The sequence below is a fragment of the Callospermophilus lateralis genome, chromosome 17, assembly GCF_048772815.1.
Source record: "Callospermophilus lateralis isolate mCalLat2 chromosome 17, mCalLat2.hap1, whole genome shotgun sequence".
Classification (NCBI taxonomy): domain Eukaryota; kingdom Metazoa; phylum Chordata; class Mammalia; order Rodentia; family Sciuridae; genus Callospermophilus; species Callospermophilus lateralis.
The window spans coordinates 7,438,519-7,452,244 of record NC_135321.1 but is presented as its reverse complement, the minus strand read 5'-3'; the positions used below and the strand labels follow the sequence as shown (position 1 = coordinate 7,452,244).

General features: G+C 40.3%; 1 protein-coding gene across 1 annotated transcript in view; it reads left to right on the top strand.

Annotated features, from left to right (window-relative positions):
* The window catches only part of Dok6 (docking protein 6), a 363,063-nt gene extending 359,384 nt beyond the window's left edge, over window positions 1-3,679 (top strand). Inside the window, exon 8 of the mRNA XM_077105642.1 lies at window positions 3,540-3,679. Within this exon, the coding sequence (XP_076961757.1) occupies window positions 3,540-3,679 (140 nt within the window). The remainder of the gene's footprint in view (window positions 1-3,539) is intronic.
* Window positions 3,680-13,726: the final 10,047 nt, after the last annotated feature.

Sequence of the window (13,726 nt, the reverse complement as noted above, 5' to 3'; positions counted from 1 at the left end):
CGAATGTTTCAAAAGACTCTGTATCCAGTAGATTTCCTTATTTATGGAATGGGATTATGTTTCTGGGGCCTGCGTACATACTATATGGAGAAGCTGGCAGGCTGGGGTATGTTTCAAAGAAACCACCAGGTAAAGACATTGTGTTTGGTTTTTTTTTTCCCAGTTTGTCAACATTACCTGAAAATATAGTAGAAAATGTTATTTTCTATTAAAACAAACATGAATACACAATGGAATCAAAATCAAAATTTAAGAGAACTTTTAAAATAGAGTCATGATTGTTAACAAATGTCATTTGTGGTTGGCTAAATACTTATGATCATTTTAATAAAAACAGCATTGGAAATTAGCCCTTATTAAGAAATAGAACAATCCATTACAAATTTTCTCCCCTCAGATTCCTGGGGGGTCCAGATTCAACCATTTGTCTTTAAGGGGGACTGGAGGGGAAAGTTCAGGAAGCGATTGCTGCTATCTCGGCATCACAGATGAACAAAGTTGATTTAAGCTTGGGGAGTGGATTTTTGTTTCGCTTTCATCAATAGTGCCTCAGGGCAGGATTCAAATGAATGTTGAGAAAATGCTTAATTATTTCTCTCTTTTGTTCACACACTCACTCTGCCAAAATCAAACAGCATTTGTAAAGCCTTTATGTGTTCTGTTCTGATTGAGGTGTGTTGTTTTTGTGATAAGCATTAAATAGCATAATTTGTAAGTTGTCTGTAAATAAACAGTTGAAGAGAGAAAAATCATGAATTCATTTCCAATTAGACTAGAAATGACTCACAGAAGAGGTGAAGAGGACAAGGCTGACCTTGAAACAGAATGACATTTGAAAGACACCAGTGAGAGACAGCACAGGGAGATGGTGGAGGAAGCCGGCAGGGGGTGGGGGCGTATTGGGGGGCAGAAGGAGTGACGGGAAGATGGTCCCACTCTGCGGAAGGAGGAGGAGAACCAACTTTGGCTGCAGCCGGGCTGCCCCAGGTCTTCCTACACGCTGTGGGTCTGCTCTGGAGAGGGTGCTCTTCCCATCAGGACCACGAAGCCAGAGCCGCACAGCAGAACTCAGGCTGTGTGGGCAGTGGTGGGGAAGTGTGCACTCTGAGGAAGGAAGTCCTTCTGGTTGTCCTCGTGACCTAAGTGGTTCTGGGATGCAGCTCCCGTAAGCTCCGCCAGCTTCCTCCTGGGAATCGCCAGGGAAGCCCTGTGGACTCTTGGTTTGGTGCCGTCTCTTGCTCTTGGTCTGACCCTCATTCCCCAGCAGCCTGCCAACCAGAGAGGCAGGTGCCTTCTCTCCACAGGGGACCTTTCCCACAGGGTCTGGTACGATGTTGTCCATGATTGGTGACTGTTAGTTGCATGATGCACCTGTTAGTCTCAACATTCTAGGATAAAACGTGTTCATTGGTGAAGTGAATTATCGAATTTTTAGCTTTCAGCCCACAAAGTAATGTGAGTTAAAGATATTTCTAAAACTTTAAAAATAATAGGAATAAGAATAAATAAATAAGAACCAAGGCCAGGAATATAGTTTTAATATCAGACTGTCTAGCTGCTTTAGGCTGATAAATACCAGGATTCCCACTTAGAGAAACTATGGAATATCACTGGTTATGAATATAAATGTTAAGATATGGGGATAAAATCACTAAAATGTTGATGCCTCTTCCCCTATCAAATCAGTGTATCAGAACTTGGCCATATAAAGTCATGCCAAATGCCACTTCCTGAGAGAGGCCATCCCCAGCTGCCCTGGAGGGCAGTTTGGAGACCGCCATGGTGTTGGATCCCTTCAGCAGAATGGCAGTACTTAGCATGGATCAACTCTCTGGTTTAATAGTCTAAAGGTCATACAAACTAAGTGGCTTTATTAGCATCTAGAATTTGCAGATAAGGAAACTGAGAAACCCAACGAGAAGTGAGTACCTTAAAGTCAGCTGCCAGCCACACAGTACAAGAGGCCCCACATGCTCCTGGTGTCAAAGCCCCAGGCATCCTGACCTGACTTCTCCTGGTCTAACCCCTCTGATCTGTCCAAACGCCAGCCCTCGCACCCCTAAAGCTTCCCTTACCGGCCCTCCAGGCCCTCTCTCGCCCTGTCCCCCCCTGCCCTGTTGTTCTTCCTTCACTGTGGCACCAAGGTCCTGCAGGAGAGGGAACACACACTCAGTGGAGACGCAAAGAGAGTTTAAGAAAGGACTTTTGGAGAGCTGTGGGCAAAGTCCAGGAAACCTGGGGAATTGTGAGGGACTCACAGTGGGAGGCCTGGCCACCATCAGACCTGAGGGTCCCAGGGAGGAAAAGGGGCTTCAGGACCCTAGGAGACCGAGAGGAAGTGCAGGAGCCGAAGAGGCAGAAGGTACTGGAAGCTGGGAAGACCCTGCAGGAGGCGTGAGCCAGGAGGGGAAGGAGGAACTGCCCCCACCCTCTCCTTCCCCAGATCTGCCAGTGACTATCTGTTGTGATTTCCCTGCTCAGTCAGCAAGAGGGTCAGCAAGAGGGTCAGCAAACAATGAAGCTAAAATGTTTTTATCCAGAAGGAAAGAGTTCTCTCTCTCACAATGTTAACATTTAGGCCGTTCTTTCTACCAGTTTTAATTAGCCCTTTGTTACCCAATTCCCTTGGTGTCCTCCCTGAATCCCAAGTTCCCCATGCAACAAGAGTATTCTTGAGGAATCAACATACATGACAATGGCTTCAAGCCTATGACATTGCAGAAGACAGAGACACTGAATCCACAATGAGACATTCCATGTTCCTGAGCGAACAGATTGTCCTCTCTGCGTTTCTCACTCTAGAGATCGGAGAACATACAAATCAAATGGAAGACACCTCTTCCTTTGAGTATAATCTAAACTCTGCCTTGCTAGATCAATGTTTCCAGTAGCACAAATCATCCTCAAGCATGAAGAATAATTACTGGCTCAGAAAGGATGAGGCAGCCACTGGGAAGTACATGGGAACGTCCTCATGCACACTCTCTCCACACATTTTGACCTTGGGACACGTTTTCAGGGACCACTTTCATTTGGGTTTGCAGTTGACATGTTCTCATCACAAAGCTATCTCTGAACAGTCCAAGCCTTTTTAAATATACTTGCATAAGATCCAAGTGTTAGGCCATTTTAGTGACCATCAAGGCTTATCATTTTGGTGAACCATGCTTCAGTGACAGGGACAACCCAACCAAGAAAACCCCTAACAGGCTCTCCATCAAAAGCAGCCTTGGGGGGAAAAGCTTTCCCGCTTTTCTTTCAAAAGTTAATGGACAGAAGTTTGAGATCCCTACAGAACGTACCTAGTTCTCTGGCATCCAGAACTCTCAGAGGGATACACTTGGGGAAGCCCTGTTCCCTGACTACAAGACTTTTAACTCATGAAAGATGGAGACACAGAGGTCTCCAGACTCTCACCGGCTTCCACACGGGTAGCTCATCTCCATGGATCTGGAGTCTTGCTGTGTGATTGGCTTTTGCAGTATCCCTTGCTCTGCTGAATCTGCTTCTCAGCACGGCTCTCCTTTCCTGCCTTCTAGGTCATGGCTTTGGTGCCTCCAAGATGTCGCGTGCCCAGACGTTTCCCAGCTATGCCCCTGAACAGAGCGAGGAGACCCAGCAGCCCTTGTCGCGGTCCAGCAGCTATGGCTTCAGCTACAGCGCCAGCCTCATCCAATGACACCCAGCGGCCACGGTGACAGTCTGCCCTGGACCTGCCTGAGGGTCACTGCGCCCTCCGCCTCCTGGAAGACCACCTGCAGTACCAATTGACGCGGGCCAGGTCTCGCCCAATCCCACGGGAAGGTTAAAAACTGGAGTTCGCTTCCTTGATTCAGCGGTTAAGTCCTTTATTTATTGAATTTCTATGGGGGAATCTGTGTTTTACAAAAATAGAATCCAAATCGTATGAACAGTCATTTAAGCAAAATTCTTTGGGTCTGACAGTAGCAGAAGCCTGGTCACTGGGGGACATTGCCCGCACTGGGCTGTGCCTGGGAACGGGCCCCTCCAGTGCCTGGTTCAGTCCTCCTGTCTGAGCACAGGGTCTGTCCTTGGACTTAGCCATGACCCACTCTGTGACAGGGACAAATCCAGTGAGCTCCACAAGTGGCATCTTAACTCTAAGTTAACACAGAACTAGGACCAATGACAATTAAGGGAAGATGAAATTAGAGCACTCTCTCTTGAGCAGGGCCCTGTAGCTCGTGTGTGTGTGTGTGTGTGTGTGTAGACAAATATAGATATGGATATCACTATATCCATCTATCTACCACAAGTATATATCCAACATGCTGGGGGTGACAGGTATGCTCACTTAAATTGTTGAAAACTACAATTCGTTGCATTAAAACTCAGATCGTTATATTGAATAGCTATTTCTAAAATAGTGCTATTTAAACACAGCTGCTCCTTAGCAACAGTATTTAGGTAGTCCAGTCTGCTCCTGTGAGACAGGCAGTGTAAATATGGAAGGGAAATGCTTTGGGAAGCAGGAGAACCAGCCCAGCTGTCCCACCCCTGGCGGCGTCTCGCCGTCTGGTCCATGTGGCCTTGCTGTTCTCGATGTTTCTCCCCTCTGCTGTCCACCTGAGCCATGCGAGGAAGAGTCGATGTGATCACTGACCAGCTTCCATTTACCCTCAGAGGACCAAGGAGTCTCCACGTGAGAAACTGTTCGAGAAAGAAACAAAAACACTTAAAAAAGAACTCAGCTGTTTTGTGGTCAAGAGTACAACAGGTCCTGGATTGCAGATACTGAGATCTAAAATTTTGTAGATGACGATCCACAGCCACTGGGGGCTTGTAACTTATTGTGTGACCAGCACTGACTGGGCTTTGTTTTTTCTTGGGCTGGACAAGGTTTGTCTGGAATTATAAGAGAAAGTGGATCACATACAAATGTTTAAGCCCTGCATTAAATAGACTTGTAAGGTTTAAAGGAAAGTGGCGATTTTTGTGTGAATTGAGGAAGTTTGGCTAATTCAGATCGACATTGGTATATCTGTCCTGAGTCTTAAAGTAAAAAGAGCAATTATTCTGCCCGAGTCATCTGACGCCATGTTTCTAAGATGGTTATTTCTCAAGGACTCCTGGGTGGGTTTAAAAAACTGGCAAGTCCAATTAGGCAAGATGAAAACTTGATTATTTTTCTTAATAGTAAAATATGTTAAACTATCGAGGTTTATCTATGTAGAAAGGGTACATTTTTTGCTAATCTCTGCTAGAATCTTTTTTATCCCTAAACATAGCTTAAGAGCTGATTGGCAATTCATTTCAATGAATAATTACTGAGTAAAAATGGTCTTCATTCCTCCTTGATAAACGTGCACTTAAGCCACTACCTAGATTCTGAATCGGTCACTAGGTATGAAAACCCCATCAAGATGCTAATCATAAGAGTTAATGTGGCTGCAAAAAATAATTGCACTACGCTTTCAGGGAGAGAAAAATATTACCCAAACACCCCGCACTGCGAATTTTGCTGATACAGCAGAGGAGCAGATGACCGGTTTCTTTCAAGGATACGGCCTTCCTGAAATTCCAGCCTTTGGGGTTAACATCTCTGAATTTCTTTAGCACATGGCATTTGCCTTAGAAATGCCGGTTGGTCAAATCCACCAGAGCAGCTCCCAGCTGAGACCACTTCAGCACAGTTCCTAGTGCGGCCAACACACAGGGGCTCTGGCCGGCTCACTCAGTCGAGCTGTTGCTCAGACAACCACAAGTTTCCACAAGGGACTTATGGGGAAAGGCCCTCAGGGGTCCTGGTTCATGTCTCAGCTTTATTAATGTGCCAGAAGCACAGACAGCGAGTCCAGGGGGATTCTGCTAATTACACGAGTCTGCTCTTGTGTCTCTTTGGTGGGAGACAAACATCGGCATGAAGTTCCTTCAGGAACACAGTTTGGTTCTGATCGTTGCCAGTAAGCATTAAGTAAAAGGCACCAAAGATCAGGCGCAACCTTGGGCCATTTTTTTTCTGAAAATAATGTCACCAAAAGAGTATGTGAAAGAGAAATTGGCTTCCCAAATCTTTAGCACAATCTCATCACAATGAGAATAATGCTATAAAATTCCTCACAATACCTTTTTAGAGCTTTATTCTAGCATCCTCTCAAAATATATTTACAATTACAGTGAAGTCAAAACTGCTATGGAGAGAGAATTTACAGTAACCTAATACACTTGATGTAAGGCACTGTCATTGAAATAAAAATGACAAGCCGATGAATCATCTACAAAACCAAAGATGGCAAGATGCTTGTACTGCTCTCTTGGACTTTCATAGAATCAGTTCCACTGGAGTGACAGAATGCCCATGGACGTGTGCTCAATTCCACTGAGCTCATACATTTGTGAATGAAGATGCCACTGAATTTTTCAAGGTCTTTCTCCTTTTAGATACTGTATCTTTAATATACATGCGGCTTTTTGTTACAAGAGAGGGATTGCTATGAACCAAAGACATCTTTGGGCTCCTTTTGAAAGTGACTCAGTTGGGGTTTCTCCCAGATCTGTACAGATGAGTGAAGCTGGCACCATTTTTACACCTGGTTGGAAAAGACCAATGATGAAGGAATTCAGGGTACATAGTGAAGTCTCTTCTAATGGCAGAGAAAGACTAGAAGCATACCTACACAGTTCACAGAAGGATTAGATGAGGGGATTTGTTTTTATGTTCCTAGTTTTTTTTTTCTTCTGATTATAAAGTACACATGGCCAACCCATGACATTCCATTTAAAATGCAGAATAGAACAAAATGAACTTGACCCAATGGTTCATTATTCTGGGGAAAGGGGAGAATAAAACAGATCTTTCACTTACTTATTGAACAAACGATAGGCACTCAGAACTAATTTATTTATGCAGGTTGGAAATATTTATGAATCAATGTTTTGACCACTGCTACAATTTGAATTTGAAAAAATATGAAATATATATTTACTATATATTAGGGAAGATGCTGTTTGATAGAGCATGTAAAATAAAGTGAAATCTATTTATTAAAACTAAGCCACACCTCTTTCACCAAACAGTATCTAAAGTACTAGTCCTGGTATCTTGTATAATTCTTCTGTGTCTTCATCAGGCAATTATGTTTGAAAATCATTTATCACCAATAAAATGGCCAGTCACTTATATCTTCTGTCCAACATAGACACAATGGACTGATAAACAACTTAACACTGTTAGTAGTGCTTTCTACTGATCCAGTTTATTGCATGTGGTATCTTTATAGTAGATATTAAAAATATTTCATAAAGGTTGACGTCTAGCCCCCGTCTTTGGTCAATACCTCAGAAAACTTTGTAAAAAAGCATGAGTACCTTACTCCCTTGATTATTGGAACCTTTACAAAAGCCAGCCTTTATTTCTATAGTGAAAACAAGCTACAGTGATTATATTCTTATAACATAGTCCAGATTTGACCATCATAACAGCACAATCAGCAGGCAATATTCAATGGGGGTGAACTTTAGGCCTTGTAATACTTCATGTTTCACACAAAAAATTACATTAAAAACTGTCCAAAGTGAAGATTATGCATTTTCCCCAATTCTACTAACATGTCTATCAATATCTTGGAATTTCTAATTACTTTATCAATCATTAATTAAATAAGTTCTGGAACACCACCTTCTCAAAAATAAGTAAAAATTTGCCTCTGGGTATGCATTAGTAGTTATGACAATGGGTGATATGCCACACAAGTGAATTTTTAGCCTATGAAATTTATAAAGAATGTATCTGCAGGCTATGAAACTTCCTGTGGAAGGAATAACGAGGGTGGTCACTATTCAGGAGGACAATTTTGGTAAAACAAAACAATAAAGAGTCCATTGAAACGTCCAGAGTAACACTTGGACCCTACTTTCCTAGCATTCTGACCTAGCTTCATGTCATGGTGTGGCCTTCTTTTCTAGTGCCATCTGCTGCTAAGTGTGCTGCTGAAAGAAGACATGGCTGCTGCATTACACCTTGACCACAGGGAGGTGGTCAAGCAGTTTGCCAGCCAATATGCCTCTTTCCATTTGTGAAAAAAATTTAACACAAAAGAATGGGTCCCCATGGAAAACCTTCTCCATGGACAACCTCATTGGGTAGCTTGTGAAGATACATTATCAGTGAGCCTGGCGAGAGTCTAAACATGTGGCAAGACATCAGCAACCTCATGGGTGCAATCTTCATAAACATACTCAAGATTACCCACCTTCAAATCTGTGGAACTGGGCAAATCCTACTTTCTCAATTAAGACTATGAACCTTGTACCATTTGTACCATCATTCTGAAAGAAGAAGCTTTAGATAGTGTGTATACACTCGTGGAAGTATCATGAGATGCTGGACACATTCTTGAAACAGGTGGAATGTTAGCCAGTTCTTAAGGCCATCTTAAAGGTGATGCAGCATAAAGGTCTCATTTTATGTTTCCCTCAAGAGAGAGTTGAAACCCATGATTTGTTCAATGGCAAAAAATTAAACAACCTAGTTCCAAGCCCCAGGTCCAAAAATGTTTCCTCAGCCCCAGCTTGTCTCCCATTTAGACATAGTGGGAGTTGAGAAATGCCACGAGGTCTCATAATAAATAAGCCTTGTCCTTTTAAGTCTTTGAGTTGTTCTTGTTCTTTTTGAACATACTACCAGCTATATCCCTAAAGAGAATTTCTGGAACATTACATTAACCTTGTAGGTTGTAAATGACTGGCATAAGCTTTATTACTTTCAAATTGTTATCCAGTTATTTATTTAAAATCCAAACTTATTTTTTGCAGTTCAATATATGATATTTCGGTGCATATTAATTATACAAAATTATGGGTTTCACTGTGGCATATTAGTGCATATATAAAAATATAATTTGATCAGCTTCACTCCTCAATACCTCCTACATCCTTTTGTGACCTCCTTTCTTCTCTCTCTTCTGGTTTATCCTAAAGTAATAGTTTAACTAAAAAAAAAAATTAAATAGGAGTGTGTATTTCTCAGTCCTACGAATTCTTCATATTTTAATTATGATTATTATTTGCCATATTTATCCCTCCACAGCACTTTAGGATGTCATTATTTATGATATTTATCATAATTTTGTTAGACAATTGATGAATCAGGGCTACATTTTTTCATGAGAACTTCACAATCTTCCATTCTCAGAAGAAGTTTGAAAGATGAATTTTTTTACAAATACCTTACACACAAAAAAATACCTTACACATCAAATTTTCCTTATAAACTTCACTAAGCAATTATTTAAATTAACTGAAGTTTGTATAAATAAGAACTATGTTAAAATTAGTTTACTTACTAAATAATATTTAACTTGTAATTTTCAGACATATTCCCCTGATTTAAGGTTTTAATATCTTGTAAATACTTGATGGAAAGGAAAAAATTCATTTATTATAGAAATATTTCTTTTAATAATTCCATTTACATACTAAAGATTTCTTTTAATGTATCTTCTATGTTTATTTCCCAAGTCTGTATTCCACATCCTGGTTGTCAGGAGAATAACTGGATATAAGCTTTTTAATCATTATTTGGGGCCCACTTTTAGTAGCTATTACAATTAACTTCCTTTCTGTTTCCCACCTATGGTGTGATGAGGGACTGAGCATGAAACCCATCCTTTCTGTAGATGCAGAACCTTGCACCCAGCAGAGCAGGGCGGCTTGCGGCATTCTGCAGGGTGCCATCCTTGGAACTTAATCCTAATTCCCCCCAGAGACCCACGGTCTCAAAAGCATTGCTTCTTACCACACAGCTGAAGTTTAAAAACTTGAATTCAGGCAAAGAAGAAGATTGAGATATGACTTAATCTTTCAAAGTCCCTGTAGAATTTCTCTCTAAGAAAACACCTTGAGAGGGTTTCTGTGGTAGTCCCAACCACTGACTCTTTGACAGAGGTGCTGAAAAGGGAGTAAAAGGAAGAACTAAAAGATAGGAGTACCCTTGAGAGTAAATACGAATCAGAAGCAGATAATCCAGGGCAATAAGAAATAGTAATTCAGGGATTCAAATTCAGATTCACAAATCCATTGCGTAGCTCAAGAAACAATGCTTAACACTTGCCAAAAGTGTGTGTGTGTGTGTGTGTGTGAAGAATGGAAGGAGGGGGGCTACAGCTCCACATTTGGGAGGAGCCCCACTGTAATGGAGTGTATGGTTCTTTCCAGTTGGGAGCCACTCTATCTTTCCGTTACACCAGGCGGTACATTAGAGTCAGTCCGCTCCCTGACATGGAGGCCAGTGATGTCATCACTACAGAGGACAGGAGACCTCCCCGGATCTGCAGTGGCTGCTTCATCTCAGCACCCTGCACCCCAGCTTTCTCGCTCTCTCTCTCTCTCTCTCTCTCTCTCTCTCTCTCACACACACACACACACACATTTTGCTTTTGACCCACTCTTATGTTCCACTGTAGTTATCTTTTTTCTTTTTAGATCCACATAGAATTACCTTATCTTGGCAAAATTTTTATCTCTAGGAATCTCCAAACTGTATTAAGTTATATATATTTGCTTTCTGTAAAGCTCTATTTAATTAATTTATGTATACTTTGTGAAATAGTATATTGTACATTATAAAGGGATGTCATTTGTGGTTGGCTAAATATTGATGATCATTTTGATTAAAATGGCATTGGAAATTAAGCCCTTATCAAGAAATAAAACGCCCATTACAAATTTTCTTCTGTTGGAAAATATATGATCGGGCACACTTTCTTTTCAGTTTTAATTTATTCCAGATAAATGACAGCCGGGGGAACTCTGTACTTAAATACTAGTTGGGCCACTTTTTTTGGAATGAAATGCAAAGGAATAGCTGTCCCTGGAACCTAAGTGTGAATTTCTGGCAGAACAGAAAATAATAATGAGGCAATAATAAAATTAGGAAATTCAATTATTTTTAAAGATGTCTGTGTGATTTTTCCCCTTGATTAAAATACATGAAATACATAGTTGAAGAATTACATTCTTCTGAATTTATAGTATACATATATATGTATATACCTATATACATATATCAGTCCTTAATTGATAAACCTAATCTATTGTTCTCAATGTCTTATATTCTTATATAATTCCAAGAAATTTACAAATGATATTGAAACAAGGAGGAAAATTTATAGTTGTTCGATATCAAAATTTGCTTCACCACTTTAAAAAAAAGATAAAGCAGTTCCAAATATTACTTTACACCAACATTTTGCATGATTGAGACCTTGAACAACTAAATTGGTGGTTTTACAAAACCCATGGGTTATTTAATATTGCTAGCACTATAATATTAAATGATTTTCTTACATTTCTGTTATTATGTGATGACATGTAACTATGTAATTAAACAGAATTCTGACAATCATACTCTGCTGACCTTTAAAATGTTACTCATTCCTTCACTTATTAGCTTGCTATTTTCAAAATAAAGTAAAAGAAAGCCCTTTATTAAATGTAAGGTTACTGAGAATTTATTATGTATTTCCAGTGTTTTCCCAACCCTATCTTATAATGTAATTTAACTTCTCTTATGTTGAATCTGGTTTGGTGGAATCATAGCATATTACGTTGAAGGTGACATTAGAGATCAACACATTATTTTCTAGTGAAGAGATAGCCAGAGAATGTAAGTGACTTTTATTTGGGGATACAACTAGATAATGGGTTTTCTTCCAACCCTCTACTCACTCTTTAATAACCAAAGAAAAATATTGAAAATAAATATTTGGCAAATGCATGCAATTGGACACTGATTTAGCAATATGTGGCTTCCCTTATTATGTTCTATCCTGTGATCAACCACGGTCCCTGGGATTTAGACCTGCCTAGAAGTACATTTACAAAATCCATTTCTCAAACCGCATCGGCTGGGTTTCCTGATTACTTTATTATTAGATGAATTTGTTTTACAAGTTTCTTTCCTCCTAGAGATTCAAGCCTTTAAGGACAGTGGGGACCCCTCTAACACTAGACAGTGGGTTTCTCAGTTGTGCACCCTGGATCCGGCACTCGGTCCTGTTAACGTGTCCTCCTGTGGGTGGGTCCAACCAAAGTCATGAACAATGTATGGGATTTTCCATCCCCTGAGCCAGAAGAAGTTTATAAAATACCCAGGAGTAGCAACGAGAATGAAAATAGCCCTGCTTTCCTGATGCCGAATAAAATACAGTTTACTCTCAATATGAACTTTTATGCCACATTTGTAACAAATTGGTGATATGGACTTGGTGGATTTTCTTTTCCCTTTTGTCACTATTAAAATTACAAGGACTATATTTACTGAAAAATGTGTCTTTGAAAAGAGTGTAAAAGTCTATACAGGCTTAGAGCTGACATCAAAGGAGATATTTAATAAATACATGTCACAGGGCACAGCCCCAAAGCAATTACTCTGCTATTTTTGCAATGTACAAAAAAAAATCAGCTCTCTCTTTTCCAAGCTAGACAAGTTTATCTTATTTTGGTATCCATATGATGAATTATTAAAATAAATGTGGAACAAGAACTGGATTGAATATTTAAACACTCGTGGAAACATGAATTATCTCAATATGTAGGTATTTGAGGCTATCGGGCGCTGATTTCAAGGGCCAGTCGCTGTTTACTGAGTCCTTGTCATCTTCAGTACATGGAATAAGCATCTACCACCTCTCTCAGTCTTTGTCCTTTCCTCCCTTAATTCCTTTTGACATACTTCAATATCAAGAGTAGTTCTGAGGTGAAGGGCATGTGGCCGCCCCAGGAGACACAGAGATGGCTAGAGACGGGACGTGAGGAAGGCCGGAGACACTGTCACACCAGCTTCCTGATGCACTTCTCAGAGCTCTCTCTGAATTTCTCCTCCTCTCCTCCACTGAATAGACTGGTTTTAATCACAGAAAATTATTACACAGGATAGTCTAATGAAATTCCCAATCATCTCTTGCTGTTTGAATGCTATACATTTTTTAATCATTTTTTTAAAAAATCCTCTTTTCCTCTTTTAACACAAACTTATATGTAAGACCAATATACATATGGATATTCTCACTCATGCCACTTCCTACACACGTGTGAATTACAGAGGCCGATTCCAAATACAGAATACTCTTCTGAATAAATCAAACTTCCATTGTGAGGCAGTCGAAGGAGAAAATACCATTTCAAAATTCAATTTGAAGAGCATTAATTTAATCTTTGTGCCGCAGGGATCCAAAAGTAAGGTTTGATCCCTCCCTTAAGGAGCTCACCCTGTGGAGAGGTACATGTAACCTAGTCCTGTTCATTGAATGTCCTTTGAGGACCACTTGGCTTAATAAATTCCTTTCTTGTTCCAGTATCTATGAAATGTTATTTTTAGGTGCTGTTTTCAAGGTGTCTATTTTTTAAAAACAAATCTAATTACATTTCAGGGAGCTGAGTGAAGAGCTGAGTGAAGAAGTTTGATACACTTTCCACTAAAAAAATAAATATTAAGGCTGCTGCCTAGAAATAACCCACTTCATTCTAACCAGTCACCTCACTCTCCGAAGTATAATATAAATAAAACGTGATAAGTAATATATCTAAAATCTTCTACTCGGCACCCTCCCGTAGGGCCCCTGCTCCCCATACCTAATTGACCCTCTTTCTGAGCAATGGAAGGGGACAGCTTTCTCTATTTAAAAGGGCACAATTAGACTGGGAAAAGAAAGTGAAGGAGGCTGTCTTAAGTTTAGAATTTACAGATGACATGACTAGGAATTCA